The 21,061-nt window shown below is 36.1% G+C and overlaps 1 protein-coding gene across 17 annotated transcripts in view; it reads right to left on the reverse strand.

Annotated features, from left to right (window-relative positions):
* The window catches only part of MYT1L (myelin transcription factor 1 like), a 308,892-nt gene that overhangs the window by 49,516 nt on the left and 238,315 nt on the right, over positions 1 to 21,061 (reverse strand). For 11 of the 17 annotated variants that reach the window (XM_061460728.1, XM_061460729.1, XM_061460732.1 and 8 more), the window contains 6 exons: positions 17,990 to 18,201; positions 11,864 to 12,111; positions 9,256 to 9,492; positions 7,450 to 7,571; positions 7,027 to 7,089; positions 6,458 to 6,526 (listed from right to left, as the gene is read on the reverse strand). In XM_061460728.1, the coding sequence (XP_061316712.1) occupies positions 6,458 to 6,526; positions 7,027 to 7,089; positions 7,450 to 7,571; positions 9,256 to 9,492; positions 11,864 to 12,111; positions 17,990 to 18,201 (951 nt within the window). The remainder of the gene's footprint in view (positions 1 to 6,457; positions 6,527 to 7,026; positions 7,090 to 7,449; positions 7,572 to 9,255; positions 9,493 to 11,863; positions 12,112 to 17,989; positions 18,202 to 21,061) is intronic. The other 6 variants (XM_061460737.1, XM_061460735.1, XM_061460736.1 and 3 more) reach the window with 2 other exon arrangements.

A 21,061-nucleotide genomic window follows, 5' to 3' on the forward strand; every position in this document is an offset into this window, starting at 1 on the left:
AGGTATAACCTACAGTGCCCATTTGAGTATTGAGAAGTGCAGGAACAGAGCCCAAGGTGTTCTGTTCTGGCCAGGCATGCATGCTGCCATCAAAGATAAGGTATCCAAGTGGAAATCTGCAATAAATACAGGAAACAAAAATGCAAAAAAAACCCACTGAAACCACATGAGATTCCTAATTTCACTTGGCCCAAGGACCTAGCTGAACAAACCAGGAAAGATTATTCCTTACAGGTGAACTAATATTGGGATTTATATTCCTTGGTTTTGCTTTTAATAATTTAGACTCGCGCACTAACTTGCAATTTAATAATACATTAAAAACCACAGTTTGTTTTACCATAACATTGCAGATAAATTAATAAAACACTATAATTTACAAATAGCTCACTCTAGTAATTTTTAATGCTACTCCAAATATATCACAGCTGGTCCTTGCAATCACATTTTCTATATAAAAATCAGCTAAAACATCAAGGAACTTAAAATGGTGTCTTCAGATTTCAAAGAATTCATACTTAGCATCAAAGGAGTATTTCATTATAACACAAGATTACTTACTAGGCTCAACAACCTCAGTATTCAAGAAAGCTGTAATGACAACTTCTGTTAAGATTCCCATGAAGAAAAAATAAAAAAGGACACAAACAACATGGGTAAAAAAGTGATAATAAGAATGGAAATGGTTATTCCTCTTGCAACAAAGAGTAATTCTCAGAGAGAAAAATGAGTGGAAACAATATAATGGGTCATAGTCTGACTGAGTTCTTATAGGAAGACAGAGGTAATCTCAGCAGGAAAAGGGAAGGAAAAGGAAAGGGAAAGGAAGGCAAGGCAAGGCAAGGCAAGGCAAGGCAAAAAAGTCCTGTGCAGATGAAGCAACAAGCGTACACCCAGGCACTGAAGAGCAGAAACACCTAAGTGGCAAAACAGGATGTAGGTGGAGAAATCACTTCAGCAGCTAAACAGAACTCTGCAGAAATAATTGGTTTGAGTACAAATTCTGACTGTATATTGGAAGAGCTATCAAGGTTTAAAGAGTATAGGTACAAACAATGTCCAAGAATAATCGGTTACCTGTGTAAAGAGAGAAATGTTTCTGTTGTGTTTATTAACGTATTCTATTAATTTTCATTTCTGCATTTTAATTTTGTGTTTGGAGAAGACCTATTTTTTTTTTGTTTTGTTTTGTTTTGCCAGATAACTAAAGTGAGGAAGAAAATACTACTTTTTTCAGGTAATATTTTAGTGTATATATTCATCAGAATAAATACAACACAGGCATCTCCATTTCTGGAAGGATATCCCTTCTTCCTAGTTGCCAGTTCTTGCTGAGCAAATTGCAGTAAAATTACACCAATAAAAGTGAATATTAGAGCTTATAATAACACAGAAGATTTTCCTTAGAAGTATGAACCAAGGATATTCTCCTACCCAGAAAAAAATGTACTGCATGGAGTTGTTCTTTCTAGAAGAGTTGTAATTAACTGAGAGAACTTCAGATAAATTCATTTTCCTATCTGAACTGAAGACATTGCTAGGTTGACACATCTGGGAATGGGAAAAAAAGGATAAAAGGAAGATAAGATGATGATGGAAATTAAAGCAGAGTGACACGGTTCGAAGAAGGAGGAACAGAAATTTCAACTCTTACTTCATTACGGAGAATGTGTAAAAATAGACCAAGCTCCACATTTTGAGTTAAGAAGAGATGCAGAAAGAAAAAGATCTCAGGCTTCATTTTAGAGAGGGAAATGAGACTGTACTACTCCCTGTAAGTGCCATAGAGGAATACCAAAAGATGTCCACCACAGAAAATAGTTGACATGGAAAATCTGCATAGAGACACAGGTACTTTGGGATTGAAGGACTGAGTGTATTACAATAGTATCAGATAAGTATCCAGACTTCTAGGCACCTGGTTGAACTGCAAATCTTTCTGAGGTTCAACTTCTTTAATACAAGCACTAATGGGATTTTCTGGCAGAAAACTGACCCAAAGGAACAAAGGTAAATGTTGACAATTAGATAAGTTTTACAGTAGACTAAGTTAAGACTTGGTTACCTATGACCTTTGAAAAATTATTATTTTTACATCAAAGTAGCACTAAGTAAAAGTAAATTTGTCATTTTCAGGGAGTCTCTGGTTCCCACATTGGCAGTACATTGAAGAGAAAGGTTCTCAATTGGTATGCTGTGTTTTGCCTGGGATTGATTTACTGATGAACAAAATGTATCCTTTTAAAAACAACAATTTATTTTAGTTTTTTTTTAAATTTTATTTTAAATAAGATTTGAAGTTCTCCAAAATGTTGCTTTATTATAATATTTATTAATCTTCAATGGGATTAGTTTTGAAGTAACTGTAACTGTTAGAATTACAGAATCAAGTAGATTGGAAAAGCCCTTTAAGGTCATCAAGTCCTTTTTGCTTTACACAAGTTCTATAACCAAAAATTTAATGCTGGAAAAAACTTGGATTCTTTCTAGATGTTCATTTCTTCAGAGACCCTTAAAGCTGCTGACCACTATTTTTTTGCCAGCAGCAGTAACTGAGAATTAAAGCTGAAGAAATTCTTCTGTTATCTGGAGATCATTGATCAGGCTGTGTAATTGTTTTGGTCTGCAGTTAAACTATGAACAAAGACTCTCATGTTTCTACTTGGGATTTGGGTGAAAGTAGAAAATTGTACAATCTGCATGGTAAATCTGAGCAAGAAGATTTACAGAAGACAAACATGTATGGTAAGGAATAAATATACTGACCCTGGAACAATTTAATTGAAAGCTGCAACATTATTATTCTGGGAGCCAGGAAATGCAAGTAGTAGAATCTATGGAGCCACAACTACCAAAAGGCCATAGAGGGAGCATAACTGTAGGCAAAATAAACTTTAACTTTTTCAGAGTCTCATATTAATTTGTTTATGAATTATATCTGAATGATATAATTCATTAACATTATTTGTTAATAGTGTCTGCTATTTAATATTTTAGTTGGTGCTTAAAAAGAATCAGTGTGTTAGAAAAACTTCAGTTAGGAAGCTGCATTATACATAACTTGTGTGTTTTGTACACCTCAGGCAAAGGAAAAAATGGATTGGTAAAATGTGGTATAAAGCCTTTATCAGCACATATGGGATATTTGCTACATAAGCTACGCATGGCTATGAAACCTTTCCAAACTATGCAACCCTGAAACACCAGTCCTATGCTGCACTATCAATTCTTCTACTGCAGTATCAATTTTTCTCTGTACCCCATGCATTAAAAACATATTTGTTATAAATTTTAAAAAGGTTGAAATCTTTATGATGACTGGAAGCAACTTTGTGGAAAATCGGAACAAGGAATAAAAGATGAACAGATGAGAACAGTACAGATTGGTAGGGACAGGACAGAAGGGATCTCAGCTTCGGATACAGGCAAAAAAATGTGTATACATTTCTCTCTACAGCCTGGAGCAGGAGCCAAGGTTACTGATTCTCACTACCATTCTGCTTTCAGCAGATATGTTTGCAGCACACCAGCCATGTTCCCCACCTCCTGGTGTCAGTTCATGTAGTGTTATACCTTCTACTGCTGCTTGCTACCGCAGTAATTTAGGTGTCCTGTATAGCAGATATCAACTTCTTATGGTTGCTGTTGGCCTGACAGAGAGCCACTAGAATCCCACGTTATGGAATTCTTGCTTCTTTTCATCTTGCTCTTTTTAAAAGAAAGGAAATTACACTCCCAGACCTCACACATGGAAATATAACAGATGTAAATGAAGTACTTCACAGTTTAAAAATTCCCAAATCAAAATCCCTTATGTAGCTTTGCTTTAGCTGTTTTGTGCATATACTATATCATTTACATGATCACATCTTCCATCTTAAGCAGCGAACAAGAACATAAATGAGAGCTGTATAAAGGATGCTGCTGTCCATAGGACTCCTACTTCCCTGCTTTCAAATATATGTGAGAAATGCAAAGATGTTTCATTTCTCTCTCTGTACCAACTTTATCAGGATGCAGAGATAAAGGACAATAAAAATATCAGTGTGATGGAGGAAGGAGATGGGTTGATTAGCCAATGAGCTTGAGACAGGGAGCAATATAGAAAAATTTTTGAAGGAAAATAGGTCAGAGTAAACGGTCCAAGTGGAAGATGGGACTGAGCAGAGTTTCGGCAGAGGATAAAGGATAGTCCCATGGCTGTTCTGGAACACTGGACTCTCTCCCGCTTTTTCTGTAGAGTTCATGCTTTTTCACAAAGGCTCAGTCACTCATGTAGGAGTGACTTCTGAATTCTCACAGCTCTAAGCAAATTCAGTGAGTACTCTGGCATTGAACAAATAAATACAGTATTCTCTACAATCTTAAGAACTCTGACAAATGGAGTCCTAGAAGTCTCAAACTAAGCAATAAAAATTATATGCTTAAATTTTCTGGCTTTAACATGGGGCTAACCCTAACCCTGACTTAATTCAGGGTATACTTGCAGATGAAAATAAACTAATTCCTTTATAACCAAGATAAAGTATTTAGTAAACACTCAGATGCAATGGAAGTAATAAATGTTTGAGTGAATTAGTAGTTATATCTTGAGAGTACAGTTGAGAAAAGTGCAGTGAATGACAGACAGGGTCTCACATGGAATAATGAGGAAAACTGAAGAAATTCATTAGCTGCTTATGCAGTGATTACTGCCTTCCCTGTGCAGTGAATTGCTTTGCTATCCTATGGAAATGTATCTGATCAGAAAATGAAGGACTGCCTTGTGATGAAAACGCAAAAGAGAGCTAAGTTAGCCTGCTTAAAATTTTGACATTCACTAACTTGAATTCACTTAACTGAGTTTTTATGTGTTCAATAGATATTATGAGAATTGCTAAATAAATAATCTATATTAAATGCTAAGCAAATAATAGATCCTAAACCTAAAAATATAACTTTAAATATGACTGAATCTTGTTCTCTTTGCTTAGGCAAAACTTGAAATAGGTAAAGAGAATGGCATGAGACAGGAGTGGTGTCTCAAGTTTAAGTTATTTTTTTTAATTTCTTCCTGGACTCTATTAGGTAGGCTTGATTGCAGATGCTTGAGAAAGGCAGAGGAGATAGAGTAATTCAGGAATACTTTCCTAATACAAGTGGAAATTTTATAAAAGGCTAGAGCAGCAAGCTATGTGCTTAAAGAATTATTCATGCTGCCCCAAGAGTCTTGTCTGTGTTTTGCTTATATAATTACATATCCTTGCACATCTACCACTTGAACCATCCTGACCCAAAATCCAAGTCCAAATCTGAGAATCTCTGGGGTTACATGCCCATATCTTACTCTGCGTATACTTACACATTCTGCCTAATCTCATTTACATTCCCTCCCCCTGCATATCACAAAGCCTTTTAGCAGCATATACCAGCATGATCAAACCTGATTGATAGTTTCAAAACACTATTTTTGACTGGGTAGGAAATAAATTATAAATTTTGTACCTACCGTTTGCATCTAGTGTCTAGAGTAGCTAAGACTAGAAAGCAATCTTACTTCACCAGCTTTCTCATGCTTACTTTCTTTTCTTTCCCATGCTTTACATTGAGGTTTGATTTTTTTTCAGGGTATGTTCTGAACTCAAGAAATGCTATTTAAGGCACTCATGTATGGTAAAGACAGAATACTGCTTATTGTGGCAGTATAAGCTATCCATTTATACTTTCCCTTCCAATTTTTTTTCCTCAGTACTTACAAACATCTTTCTGTGTTAACCATAGTACCAACTCAGGAGTACCACAATCTCATTGCACTAGCAAACACAGAGTTGCAGTTGAGCGTACAGTGCAGGAAGACAGATCAAAGCTAAGCTTCATGATTCTCTAACTTTCATTGCTTATAATTGCCATTCCAAAAGAAAAGAAACAAATTGTAAAGAATGCATTTTAAGTAGGGGAATAGCTAAGTAAACACTAAAAAACATAGTCAAATTAGAAAATTTATTAAGCTGATAACAGTGATACGAACCTGGGGAAAATTATGCAAGCATTAGGGAAAAAAGAAATTGTTTTCTCTTCCCTCCGATCTGCATCTGAGAAACTACAGCCCTTTACTGGTTGTGTAATCAGAAGTATTTCATCAGTCTGACCACATGAGAATTTTCTGTTCTAACTAGCAAACTCAAAAGTTCAGAGAAAAATTGAATAGGAATTCAAACTTTTAGGTGAAATTCCAGAAGCTCTAATTTTTGTCCATCCCTATCACGTAATGAAAACACAAAAGGAAAAACTACATCAACAGACTTATGTATAGAGCCAGCCCATATGGAATTTCTAGAGACTTCAACACATGATGCAAGTAGGATCAGTCTCTTCTGCACCAGCTCTCCAGACAGCACTTCTAATTTCTGATACAACTATACACAATTTGCAATTAAATTAATATTTATAAAGCAAGTATTTGTTCTATATATCTTACTTGAGTTCTTGTGAGCTTGTGGCCAGCATACTTCGGATGCTTTTGTCAGCCAAGGGACAGCCAGATAAACTGTAAGACATGGCAGGACATATAAGTAAGTTAATCTTCTCATTAACTGAACACTCCCAAACAAACACAACATAAAAATTAAAAAGTAAAAGTTTGTAATGCAGAAAAGCGATGGGGCAAGTGCTGTAATATTGAATTTTGTAACATAGTTAACCCTCTGAATATATTTAGGTATCAACATTACTTCCAAAATTACATGCTGCAAATGGTCTTTTGTTTGTTTGTTTGTTTCTCTAGGAACTAGTAAAATGTAACAAAAGATATTTGAGATTCCTGGGTTAACTACTTAAATGCTTAAGAATACTTTGGAAATTTTAGTAATCTATTTAAAAATAAAAGACGTCTATACAACACACAAATTAGCATGCTTTTAAGATCAACATATATTACTCAAAGGGTTAACACATAGTTCAACGTTTTACTTTGACAGCATTGTTGAGGTAAGCTGAAAACAATAAATTGAAAAGACAGAATCCACCATGAAAAAAATGAAGTCACACCTTCTATGTGAGGCGTAATTACCAGTCACATGACCACTCCCATCACACCCTGGTGTTGGACATCTGCCACCAAACAAAAACAAAAACAGCCAAAATAGTAAGTATGTTTAAAAAAAACTTTTAAAAGTTTCATTGTTTCCAGTTTAGCTGCAATGACTGCAAGGGGTTTTAAGCATCCTAATTGAAAAGCTGCAAAATGAACAGGTTTAAATGAAAATGGTGTCTCAATACAATATAGCATCATTAAGAACAAGCAAATACACGTTAGCTTATCACTTTACTTAACTGGCAGTTTGAAACATTTATATGCTGCAAATGTTGCATGCTCATACTGCAAGGCGTATATGTACTCATTTGGTTAAAATAAGACAAAGAGAGAAAGGTTAAAAGGAGAAAAATAATTTCACCTCACATTATGCTTACGTTATTAAATCCTTTTTGCTCTCTTTGCATTGAGGGTATTTGGGTTTAGGACTTGGGATAGTAACTTCACCAGGATACCTTCTTTCTTCAAGCGCCTCTTGGAAGGGATCCAAATCTTCTGGCTGCAGGTAAATATATACACATTAGTTTCAGCCAGATGAGGCTGCAACTTACACAAAATAATGCAAAGCAGAGTCATCAGATGTAACCACCTTATCTTATTCTGCCAGAGAAATTGAAATTATTTTATATCATTTTACATATTAAACTTTTGAACAATACTTGGATATTTCAATGAAGACTTAACAACATGTGGAATATATAGCTTGCTTAACTTGAAAAGAAAAAAAGGCAAAACAGCTTTTTCTATAGCCGTCATACTATTTTGCTTTAGAAGAATCAGTATTTTTTCCTAAAGACCTAATACAATATCTTATGCATCAAAAAACAATCTTAAATAACATTTTTAATGGTTTACAACACCTCAAATATGAAATAGGAGCAATTTTAATATCTACACGCAGAATCTCAGTCTGGGGCAAACCTCAGTGGATCTGTCTGGAAAAACAGAATTATACCATTTGCAATTAACTTCACTGATGCATTCCAAAACTCAAAATCCTCTGTTTTGGGACTGAAGTGGCTGAACGCATTGATTTAGCCATTCCTGCAGATGGCGCTATAAACACCACAGCAGAAATAAGGAATTCTTGCCCAGAAACAAGCATGTTGCCTTACCTCAGATTTCCTTGATAGTGACAGACATCCTAACTTCAGTGAAATTAATAGCAAAGCTGTAATTAACAGCAAAGCTAGAATGCATTCAGTGTACCTAGTGAAAAAGCCACTTTTCTATGTTTTAAACTTCCTGAAAACAGTTTTATGTTTTAATCAAAATTGGCAAGTGATGTGCTACACACAAGTGATTAGACTAATTTTCTGTTATAAACCAAGAAAAAACTGAGAACAAGCTCTAGAAGTCTCCAAAGAGCTAAACTACATTGAGTGCATGATCGTAAACTGCACAGTGGATACGGGTTAAAACCTGATGAACAGAAGCAGTGACATGGAATCTTGCCAACAAGCCTCCTCAATATCATGGCTATTCTAAGTTTTGAAAAGTAAAATAAATTCACTACTGTATTTTCTTTATTTTCCTCTTCTTTCTAAGGGTTTTGCTGTTGTCTTGGTATTATCAATTGAAAAGCAAAACTGATTTCTAAAATACTTTCTTTGTATTCTTGAAAGTATTTCATTAATACAGGCCCTTTCACAGACAGAGCTATCAGCAGCGTATAAGTAATCTAGAAGAAGATTAGCTGCAAGAGTCAAAAGCTGACATTATACTCTGCTGCTTTTGTTTAAATTGATTTCTAAGTAATACATGCTTTTAAATACTCAGCGCCTCATTTATGGTTTTCAAATTCAGAAGAATATCTTGTCTTGAGAGATGATTAACCCAGTATTGCACAGTTATGTCAACTTGCTTATACAGAGAAATGTAATCTGGATATCTTGAAATGATTTTACTGCAGAAAATATTTGTTAACAAGATGATGCTGTTAGAAAACATGATTCACATTCATGGTTCAAATGTTGTCTTATGGAACTTAGTCACAGATCAGATGTGTGCCAGCATGGTACAGTCCTAAAGATTAACCAGCAAAAAGTCCTTTTTGTATAAACCCACCATTTTAATCACATTTTAATGTTTTCTCTTTCCCTCCAAATTTCAGAAATGTAACAAATTACCAAAATCAGACTGCAACAAGAACTAATAGATGATAATAGATGAAAAAGACATACATTAATCTCTTTGGAATCATCTTCATCTATCCTAGTGGGCTTCATTTTAGTGTAGTCCACTGGCAAGTCCCAACAGTCATTCTCATTCAGTTGGTAACACCGGTTATTCATCACAGCTTGCCGTTGCGGGGACATTGGCTCCAGTGGTGTCAAAATGGTACAGCAACCATCTCGTTGCCTCTGTTTGTTCATGCTCAGATCCAACGTCCCATTTTCATCGACTTCCATATCAGGATTCTGTCAAAACAAGAAAAATACTGTTAATTCGGCTTCACACTAGCAAACTGTTACCTCTTCTTCAATCTGACTGCCTAGCAGAATGATAAAAAGCTTTTCCATTCCTGTATAGATTGTAAGCATTGAGCCCCCTCCCACACATAGCATGATGCTGTTATACAACATTAATGCTGTTAAAGCAGATTTCTTCCTGAATGGCTAATCTCATGTTTGGGGGAAGAGGAGAGAGTCTTTATTACCCCTCCTGCCACCTGGCACACAGGTGAAAAATTTGGAATTAAAGGAGAAATCTTTAAAGGTATTTTCTTGTCATTATATTTATGCTCTTGATTCATTCTGTGACAGGTGAGTATCTCTAAGTTAACATCTGCATAATTCTTGTTTCCGGTTCTGACACCTATCTGGGTGATGAGAGTAACAAAAACCAGCTAGCATCAAACAGTCTTTGTTTCTTTGTTTATTTAAGATTAACAGTCAATGCTTAAACAGATAATGCCAGAAAATTAAACAGCAAGGTAGGGTAGCAAAACAAGTCCTTTTGGACACCACATGCCAGTGAGGAAATGCATTTAGATTTCACAGTTCATTCCCTGCAGATGTAAATGTTTTAACATTTCCTGTGTCTATCTTCATAATTAATAAATTTAGGTAGCAGAATAGTTGCAACAATAATTGCACCAATTCCTGCAGCAACTGAGGTGCTATGAAAAATAGAGTGAATATGGGCTCTGACTTTTTCTTTCATAGAAACAAACATGGGTTATCTGTTATTTTAGACAAAGAGAAATCATGTATCTTAAAATGAAGACAAATTAAAAAAAAAATCTAAGGAAAGATAAAATAAAAATGCCCACAGAGAATCCCACATCTTTTCAAAAATGAAAAGCTCCATGAGAACTTGGGTTTCAAAACCAGTGTGAATGTGACTGACTTCTTGTTCGTCTGGTGACTTTCTCTTGAGTAACAACAGAGCTGCAGGGAAGCAATGTGAATGTAACTCTGTCTTTCTGAATTACTGCCTTTTGTCAGAGCATATTTCTAATTGCTGCTATCCTGCTAATTTAATTTAGAAAATACTTTTTTATCTTCTCAGATTCATTCCTTCAGTCTCAATATAGGATGACACGCTAGGAAAGAGGCCTCTTCTGATTTTGATACAGAAGATATGTTTCATTTTATTCCAACCTTTTCCATTGTGTTGATAACAACTGCAATTATTTACATGCCAGAAAGTGCTAAGTAAATTAATATAATAAGCAGCATTTGAAAACAAAGTCACCATCTATTCCGGCTAAAATCATGGTTATTACTAATACCTAGTGCTATGGGTTTAGTTTGTTATGAATGCTCTAGGGGCTTTACAGGATGAGAGGAAGATATGTAGAAGATATCTGCCTTTGTCTACATGTAGAAGAACAGAACATGTCTGCCAGCTCAAAAGCTCTTCTGTAAGCACAATAAAAATGCTTTCCTCTGCACTGCATTTGTCTACTTAGCCATCTAGTGGTCTTCTATAGGAAGTACCGTACTGTTTGTTGGTGCATGTTAAAACACTCATTTTTTAACAGCTGCCACAGTCAAAACTTAAAGTTTATAATAAAAACAATCTTTCATGAATCATATAGTACACTGTTTTTTCTTAATATATAAGCTTATATATATTTCTTTTATATATATATTTCTTAATATATAAGCTTAACGACAAAAGTCAATATAGCCATTTCACAATATACTGAGTCTCTATGAACATGCAGAACATTACTGACCCAGCACTACTGTTAAGCACATTTAAAGTCACCTATACCAGAGGATTTGTTCATTCCAAATGTATTATGCAGTGACTTCAGAACTGTGATATTACAGGCAGGCAAGAAATCATAGCATACAAGTAGCATAGATTTCTTTGTATTAGATCTTACAACCTTAGGTCCCATTTGTGACTTTTTAAAATAAAAATGCATCATTAAATCGTAATCCTTTCACAAAATGTATGAATCAGGCTGCGTTTAGCCAAAAAATCAGTAGTGCAATTAATACCACTTGAGCAATCGAAACATCTTTATAATTACACTAGTAATTATCACTAGTAAGAGACAAATTTTAAAAAAGAAGTACATGCTGCCAGTATCATCAGTTTACAAACCAATCAGGATTTCCCGAGACACTTGTGACCAATTTGCATCTTTTTTTTTTTTTTTTTCCCTTTCCTTCTCCCTGCTTTAGCAGAGCTACCAGATTATGGTAATTCTGAGAAAAAGAGAGGAAAAAAAAAAGGCAAGCTGTACTAAAGCTATTCTTCTATCTATCAGGGCCATACAGCAAGTGCAGTAAAGAGAAATCTTCATCAACAAACAGAATTACTAATTTTTACCCTTGCACAGAGATCCTGAGGCTTAGTGGAGAGGTTCTGAGGCATCTCCCTGCAGCGAGTGGAGAGATTCAGAATAGCAGTAGCAGCCATGTGCGCTGCCTCCATGTCATGAGTATAGTCAAAGCTGCTCTTGCTGCAGGTACTGCTGGCACTGCTGCCTCCACCACAACTCATATTGCTGCTGCTGCTAGGGGCATAACTGCTTGTTGTGCTGCTGGTTGGACTTGAATTCTTACAGTAGCGTTTAGCTGTGGGAAGAAATATGACAAGGATGACTCAAAAGAACGAGCATTCTGCATAAGTGAAGAGAAAAAAAAAACTGCTGGAGGTGAAATTTATAATGAGCAACAGCAACTGATGCCAAAAAAAAAAAAAGCCCGCAATAGGAATGATGGCTGTATTTCTTGATTTCTGTCTGTGACTTTTATATGCTACATATGTGAGTTTGTATGAAATAACCTCCTGTAAAAATCTGTATGATGTGACCATGAATCGTTCTGACAAACAGTCTGGATTTAGGTAACAACTAAAACACAGAAACACGGCTTTTACCCTGCATATATAGTCAGACAGAAGGTAGGATCTGCTTGGTTTATTCATTTTATTAATGAGGGGTAATATAACACTACGGGACCTTTTCTTATTTACATGAGCAAACTGTAGATTTAAGGCCTAGACTCCCCAGGTCTGATGGAGATCAAGCCCACTGTAAGACAGTCATGGTCTCTGAGCCACAGTGCTACCCGTATGTCCTCACTCACCCCATGCTTCCTAAAAGGTTTCTTCTTCCTACATCTAAGACAAATATTACAACACTGGCCATCAGAAAAGAGAGAAATGTAATGGAAGAAGAAAGGTGATAGTCACATGTGAGTTTTACCATGGCTTGCACAAAGGCAGAAACAGTGGCTGTATAAATGGAAACAGATATAAGTGAAATGTCCCCACCTTCAAACAACCTGACAACCCTCAACTCTTCGCTGAAACAATACGGACCAAAGACACCCATTCCTGCCCACTCCAAGGACAGCGGCACTTGGCTGCACTCTGACTGACAGAAGCCACAAACAGTCGCAGAAGAGCCCAGGCACTGACAAAGCTCATATCCAGCCTATCTAAACACAATACAGCACTGTTGCTGCTTCTAAGAAATGCTTCTTGCAGCCAAAGGTATTACAGTAATAATGGAAAACAGCCCTATTAGCCCACTTATTTCTCCAGCCCTCTTCCCAAATAAATGGTTTTAAAAGTGCTCATATAAAGTGCAGGAAAGTGAGCTCATCTCCTAAATCTAAAAGTTTATGTATTTTTATTTTAAAAAAAAGTCAAGGTCAGAGGATACATACATGCATATCACAGCGACTACTTGCCCTTCAGATGGAAATGCATACTTCAGAGATCATACCTTATAGCACAGTATAACAATAACCAACTAGCATGCTGATTAGGGAGCTATACAAAAAAGGTCAGGCCCTAGCTAGAGCTCTTCCATGATGGGCTCCATTTAAATGCCAGACTCTTCAGGTGTATTTGTTTGAGTGGATATACATATAATAATCTGCTCCCATGAGCATAGCCCAATTGTGAAGCACAGGCTGCTTTGGTAGGCAGGCAGGGTTCAAAAGAAGAATCTGAAAGCAAAATATCTCTGCTAGAGTTGATGTCATCCCCTTTTTCCAAAAAAAAAAAAAAAAAAATCATGGTGTTATTTTTACTGCAAAGGAAATAGTGTTTCACTTATTTCATAACAGATGGAGTTTTCTCAGGAAAGCCACATAATGCACAGGGTGTGATCTTTTTTAAGTGAAGTGAATGTTAAACATTCATCACATTTCTTTGTTTTGAACACACAGTAGCACTACTGTAGCAGAGTATCCACTAATAATGAAATCGTGAACTATTTCTTAAGAGTTTCATTATTAATATAGAAGTTAGTGGTGGTCATTGAAAATTCAGCATTTATCCATTGTTACTTTATAACAGTATACAAGACACACGAGAATTTTCCTATACTAAAGAAATAACTGAATAATTCAGTTTCTACTGTGTTAGCACAGCAAGCACCCTGTACCACTGAACTTGTCAAATTAGAAATGTCTTTCAAAATTCATATGAACAAATAAGACTTCTGTCACTTGCAAAAAAAATGTTAGTCTTGTTATAGCAGGTCACATTTAGACAGACATGAGACATACTACATGGGAAATTATATATTTATGAGAATGTGTGCTAAAGAAAGGGAGGGAAAGCAGCAGCTACATACATAGGACTACCCATCAGAAACTCATGCAGGCTCTGATATGGACTCCTCTGTGGCCTTGGTCAATCTATATTATCCCTCAATTTCACTTTCCCTATAAATAGAAAGTTGCTTCTAAAATTTGGTTGTGTTGTGATTCACTTGCAAAACACTTTGAAGATGTAAAGCACATTATATGCAATTATTAGCTTTAAGATTACCAATAATTTAGGTAAAACTTACTTAGACAGAAATGGCCATGGTTGGCTTAACTCTACCGTAGCTGTACATTTTTAGATGAGACACATAACCCAGCCTGTTTATTTCACATTAGCTTTTCACGAGAAACAAAGATCACCAATTTATAATTAATTAAATCAGGTTGATCTCTAACAAAGGAAAAGCAGCACTGTTTCAATACCAGATGATTCTGCTTGATACATCACCTAAGCCTGTGGCACCAGGTTTTGGAAACTCTGCTGCCCAACTATGCTTTGTGATCTGGAGTGAAACCAAAAGTGGAGAACACCTTTTCCCATTAAATAATAGACACAGGTCTAATCAGCTGCATACTCAAACTGGCTTCCCATAAGGTATCCCTTGGGGCTGATTACAAAGAACCTCTCAAAGTCTACACGCTCCTCTTGGTAATTAACAATGGAGGAGTGGGAGAGATCCCAACAATGTAAAGGACCAAAGGAATATACTTGGAGTGGGATTAAATTCTGCACCCTCTTCCTCAGTATTGCCTAAAAACTGAATGTGTCATGTAAATTACAGCTTCAACACGTCTTCTGACTTGCACAATAAGAGATTCATCTCACGTAATTTCAGATATCTGACCTAGTCATTATAGGCTTCCTACATAGGCAGTGAAAAAAACATAGGAACTTTCAGGCCATGATTCACATGACCAATATTAAATAATTCAGGAGGAAACTGACTGAATCAGAGAAATATCTGTCTTTCTCCTTGGATCTGAAAGGAGTGATAAGCTCAGATGTTGGTGCTGACAATAACAGAAGTCTATGTATGGTCAGATGAATCCCACTCCTAACATTTTCTCAGCGTTTTGATGGAAGGAGCCAGCAATACTGGTGGAGTGAGAGTTGCTCCTTACATCACCTGAGCAACTGAAAGTGCTGCTGTCTCCTCTGTTTGCTGTGACCAGCCGTTCTTATCTCTACTGCTGTATGCCATAAGCCCGACATCCAATACACCATGAGACTAGTTTCAAAGGAAAAACAAACCCACAGACACAAGATTTATCAAGAATTATCAGAGCATCCTACCCCACCACACAAAGTACCCATTTTCTGTTTTGTTTTTACTAAAGCTTATTGTTGAAAAAAATCAAGAAAACAATCCAAAGGAGCTATTTATGTTCATCTCACTCACAACTAAACACTTATTGAACACATAATCCATTTCTGTGATGATTAAAATACAGTATTAGCTTGCAATTAAAAAAGGACTGAGACATGAAGTTGTTGATTTTTCATATCCATAGACTAATTGTTTCATATAGTCAGAAAAAAACTAGTGCTGTTCACTTTCAAGTTTACCTAAAACCTTAGGCTTACTTTCAGGTTTTTCAGAATAACTTGTCAGAACTAAATCTGCTTTCATATAAACAGGTTTTCCTGACATACATAATAGGTATGCACCCTGTACCTCCATAAGGCCTCTAGTAGCAAATAATTAATAACTTTTTTGCACAAAAATATGAAATCTCCTGAAAATTTCTTGAGGAAGAGTGGTTCCTTTAATTGAGGAACATCTTTCTGAAATTGCATTCATATTCATTTATGTTAACTGTCAGCAAAATCCTTGTTCTACTGAAAGTCAGTGCCAAAACTCTCACTGATTTCAGTGTGCCCAGGATTCCACTTCATCATTCTATGAATTTAGCTGATTTTCCTGAGGAATTTTGAAACTCTTTGCCAGCTGAAGCCAAATACAATGGAGTGTTTACAGAATTATCAAAGATGTGAAACCTAAAGGTTTCATGAAAATCAAAACAAAGTATAAAGAGAAACTCAAACTAGGTTGCATCTCTGGGATTATGTAGGCATGTCTGTCTCGACAAACAGCTCATACATCACTTGAAACCAGGTAAAGCATGTGCTACCTCCTGCAGAGGCAGGGCTATGGAGCAAATCCATAGGGATTTGGTCTTCATTTGGCAAACAACCTGCTCCAGCTATAACAGCCGTCAGCGGTTCCAGGTACACAAGAACCACATTGCTGCATTTTATTATATTGTATTATGAATCACATGTAGACAGTGTCCCTCAGCCCTCTCTGGCTCACAGTACTGAGCAATGAAGCAACCTAGTCCCAGTCTTCTCTCCAAGTAAAGTTCCTATTTATATCAAAGGGAAGTGAATGTATATAAAGACAGTGACCCACACCACCCTAACCTTTCATTATTGAAGGCCACTGTTAAACATGTGTTTAATGTTGCATGTATTTTCAAGTTCTGGGATTTGGGGAAAAAAATGGAGGTTTTGATTATTTGCTGAAAAGGCAATTTAAATGAGAAAAATATTTATCAGTTGTTTAAGGATCAGTAACTTGACCTGAAAATACACATGTCCACAGGATCCCCAGCTATACTCTGATTCTTTCCTTTCTGCAAGAGTAGACAGAGCATATACACAACAGTATATGAGATATTGACATATTGAGCACAGTGACATATTAACAACAGTTAATATCTCATTTACCTTATATAAATGTACTCTCTTTAGCTTACTAAACACAGTTAGTGCTTTACCTTCAATAATGTTCAAGCCCTTATACAAGATGAGTTTATGAGAAAAGAAAAAAGGGCACTTTTACATAAAAACATGTTGCCTTTCACAACCTTTCTCCTTTCCACTGTAGTGCAAGAACATGCCTGTGGATTCTATGATAAAGCAAAATATCCAAAATATCAGAAATATGAAGTCAAGAGTTATATCAATTTTCCCTTTCTCCACTGAACCTACTTTTGAATGTCAGAGTCTATGTTCAGGCAACAACATAAATTTTTCTATAAAGCAGATTTATTTCTGTTTTCTAAACAAAAATCTGACACCTGCCTGAAATTTCCTATGGCAGTCAGTGAGTGTTATCAAATATTTTAACAAAAAATAATCCATTAACACTCAGAAAAAAAAAATAATAGATAAAGGCACAGTCTGGTTTTGTATCTATATATACATACACACACATATAATATATACATACTCATATAATTGTATTCCTCTGGAAATTCCTCATATCTTCAAAAGCTACACTCCAAACCCTCATTCTCCATCCTGTAGTTGATTTTTGTCCCCTAATAAAAATCCTTTTGCCTGACCCCATCCATTGACTTCTGAACTGAAGCCACTTTCAGCGTACTCCTAAACATGTTACATTTGTTAGGTTTTCCATAGAATTCATCAGGCGAATTCATGAGGACAAACTGAGACAAAATGCCTCATTAAGTAAGTAGCAGTGATTTCTGAAGTGCAATGACATCCGGGTTTTCTACTTCTATATCCCCACTGAGCAAGTATGCTACCTTTATAGGTTACCTGAACTACCATATGGAAGCAAGAATCCTAATGTGACCCCTGAGGCCAGACAGCAACATAATGACTAGTTTTATTGTGATCTCAACACATTCCAGGAGCTTAATAGCTGGAGATGTTCTTTTGCCAGCACAACAAACCTAAAGCAAGTACCAGATAAAACAGTGCTCTTTAAAAAGGCCTTTAAAATAACTTACACATGACAGCATTCCTCATAATACTAAATGAACATGAAAACATGTCTTATTTGTATGATGTTTACATATACAACAACATGATTAACTGCAAACTTGTCTCTCATGTATAAGAGTGTGCACCTCCTACCATCATATCCTTTGGGGGATATATCCCTGGATTGCACCTTGGGAGCTATGGCTCTCTTGCCATAGGCATGGTTGTCATAACTGTTATATTCAAACGTAGTCTTAGAGTATTTCTCTAGTTCCTTGGCCAAGTTGGAGCGGGGTGTGGTGGTGGGGACATTGTTTCTGTAGCCATACTGAGGGATCTCCAATTGCTTAACAAAGCACATGGGCCTAGAAATTAAAGATATGTAAAGTTTGTTAGATGCAGTTCAGTTTACTGTGTCTGTGCATAATTTATAGTTCAGATTAGAAAATCTTAGTTATTTCTTGTACTCAAGAGATAGCAATATATTTTTGCATTTGCTTAGTTTGGTTATTTTCAGCAGACAAACAGTATATATTTTCTTGAACAAAGCCTAGAAAAAATTAATTCTAATACCACTAAATGTATCTTGCAGGTAAAAGTATTTTAAAATTCTGTTTTAAAATACTTCAGGGTTTCCCTTTCCCAATGTAATTGCATCACATAGCAAACATTTTTCTCTTTTGGGAAGGGCAAGCAGTCTGACAGAAGAAGTTTTGACAAATTTATTTAAATGTCAAAAACAAAAAATAGCACTGGAAGCTCAACTTAATTAATGGAGTTTCCTCTGAATTTATTTCAATGGAATTGTATACTGTTTTCCTGTGTGCTTTCCATAGGAGCTAGTCCCGTTCCATCCCTTAATATACAAATCCATGTTCATCTTGAGAAATATACAGGAGAGTCTCACAATCTCTGCTAACTTTGAGCTGTTGCCTTGCAGGTCCTGCTCACCCTTAAATGCAGGGTTCTGGCAGGAAATGTGATTTCTGATACACAGGTACGCATCTCAAGGAAGGTCCTGTGAATGAATACAGAATAAAACTATCAGCTAAATTCTCTTTGGTTGGAGGATAGTAAAGAAAAGCCCTGACTGATTTCATTTGGCCATTGTTAAATCTCGGTGAAAGAATGATGTAATGAACTTCATTGTCACCCTGTCTTCTGCACATGGCCACAGAAATAATCAGCTCTCAGAGCAGGTAAATGATGGTCAGAGCCTGCAAACCTTACCTACCTAAGAAGGTCTTATATGACTGGGTCATAGGGAGCAACTGCTACACAGTGCTGCATGTCTACCTACTGTGTTTAGCAGGAGGCAAAGATGATGAACAGAACACCTGAGATGCTTCTGCTGGAATCAAGAATCATACAATCAAGCCTTTTTTTTCTTTTTCTTTATTTTTTTTTCTTTACTGCATTTATAACCAGAAGAAATGGAAGGAACATTCCTAGGAACATAAATTCAGTCAAGACCAGAAGTATCATCATGCTGACTGACAAAACGGAATATGATAAATAGCAAGAAATAGGTTTTGAATATTATATTATGTTTTTCTGAATGAATTCATTTTCTTAGAATTTATTCAGGATATTTATGTGAAGATCACCCAAGAAATTATATTAGTCATACTATTCCCTTTGATTTATGTATGATTATTCCTTTAGACACTTCTTCCTCACAGAATACAGTAGGTTTATTTATACAATGAGCTGATATGAGAAGGATTTTGATCCTATCTCAAGATATATTTAGCTAAAAAATTCAATTCAGACCTTGTACATTCAATGCAAATCCAAAATTTCTGTGGAACGTAAGTCTTATGAATTAGATCTCTTTTTAAGTAAGAAATTTTAAATGCAGGTGGGATGGAAACTGGATGAAGACAAATATTCAAGATTTACTCTTAGAACATCTCTCTCTCCCTATCAGTTGCTTGCATGCAAATAAACAGTTCCAAGTTCTTAATCTTAAATCAATGACTTAAAGGTAAGAGAGAGGTGGAACACAAGATGAAAGCACTGAATTGCCTATAAAATCTGAAATACAGGGCCAGCTCACAACCAAAGTTACAATTCAGCTCAACTTCTTAGGAAGCTTGTCAACAAACTGGATGCTGCTTTTGAGCAGTTGCCACCTTTGTATAGCCTCTGATAAGCAGCAGAAAAAGCCACTGCATTTTTGATCTTTTTTTCGTCAAGTGAGAAATTTTGTTACTCCCTTAAAGGGTGGTTTGTTTGGTTTTTTATTAATAGGATTTGAAGAACCCTTCTCTAAGAGAACTGTCTGGGATGCTCTATGAAAAACTGCATGATCTGAATTAGGAGCAGTTAAGATAACGCCTATCAAAAACAATGTGAGGAAGGAAAACAGTCAACAGGCACAACAAAAAATCTTCTAGAGATGGGAACCGTAATTCTCTGTTCTTAGCTTTATGGAAAGACTGGGTTTTGAAAAGACCATCAAGATTAGATGAAGTTTTAAGAGAATATTCAAAGAATGATGTTGATTATACAATAGAAAAGTTTCATTTTAAGCAGCCCTATCAGATTTTAAATCTGTCAGACAGCTAAATACTAAGAAACCTATGGGATAAGTAGGAAATTCTGGGAACTAAAGCTGCAGCACTTCCTCCACGCTCTTCGAGGCAGCTGGGAGGGATGTACTTATCCCAGCCTACAGATATCACAGTATCCATGGAGAAATTCTGCAGCTCTTGGGGCACCATCAGCATAAGGCTGGTACACTCATGCAGAAGTGTAGTTTCTTTGCGTGTATCCGTCACACTTCAGTTCCTTAGAAATAGTACTTTTTCCACCCACATATCTTGAAACAGACAATAGCACAAAGCTGGGTACAGCTCTGCAGAATCATATACAGATGAAGATAAGCCACATAATTATGTCTAATTGATTTAAGGTCCTTCTTGTATGAAAATTTAGGACAGTTTTTCTCTTTTTCTGTCTTTCCTGGCAGTAAGGGGGGAACAAAGACCTAAGCCTGATGTTATTTTGTAACCTAAGCTATACCTGGAATTTTTCCAAGTATCCCGCCAAAAGGTGTGCTACAAGTTTGGTAATACAAATAGGGCTTCTGGTTTAATGTAAACTGATATTTACTAGTAAAAGCCTGCTGAAAAAACCAAGACTTACCGGTAAATATTAGTTTATTCCCAAAAGATATCAACTTTTTTCACATTGTTCTTAGACTTTGCACTCCAGCAGTCA

This window comes from Pezoporus flaviventris, unplaced genomic scaffold (assembly GCF_033815535.1).
Source record: "Pezoporus flaviventris isolate CSIRO_AGI_PZ_B2104156 unplaced genomic scaffold, CSIRO_AGI_Pfla_v1 ptg000031l, whole genome shotgun sequence".
NCBI classification, from domain to species: Eukaryota; Metazoa; Chordata; class Aves; order Psittaciformes; family Psittacidae; genus Pezoporus; species Pezoporus flaviventris.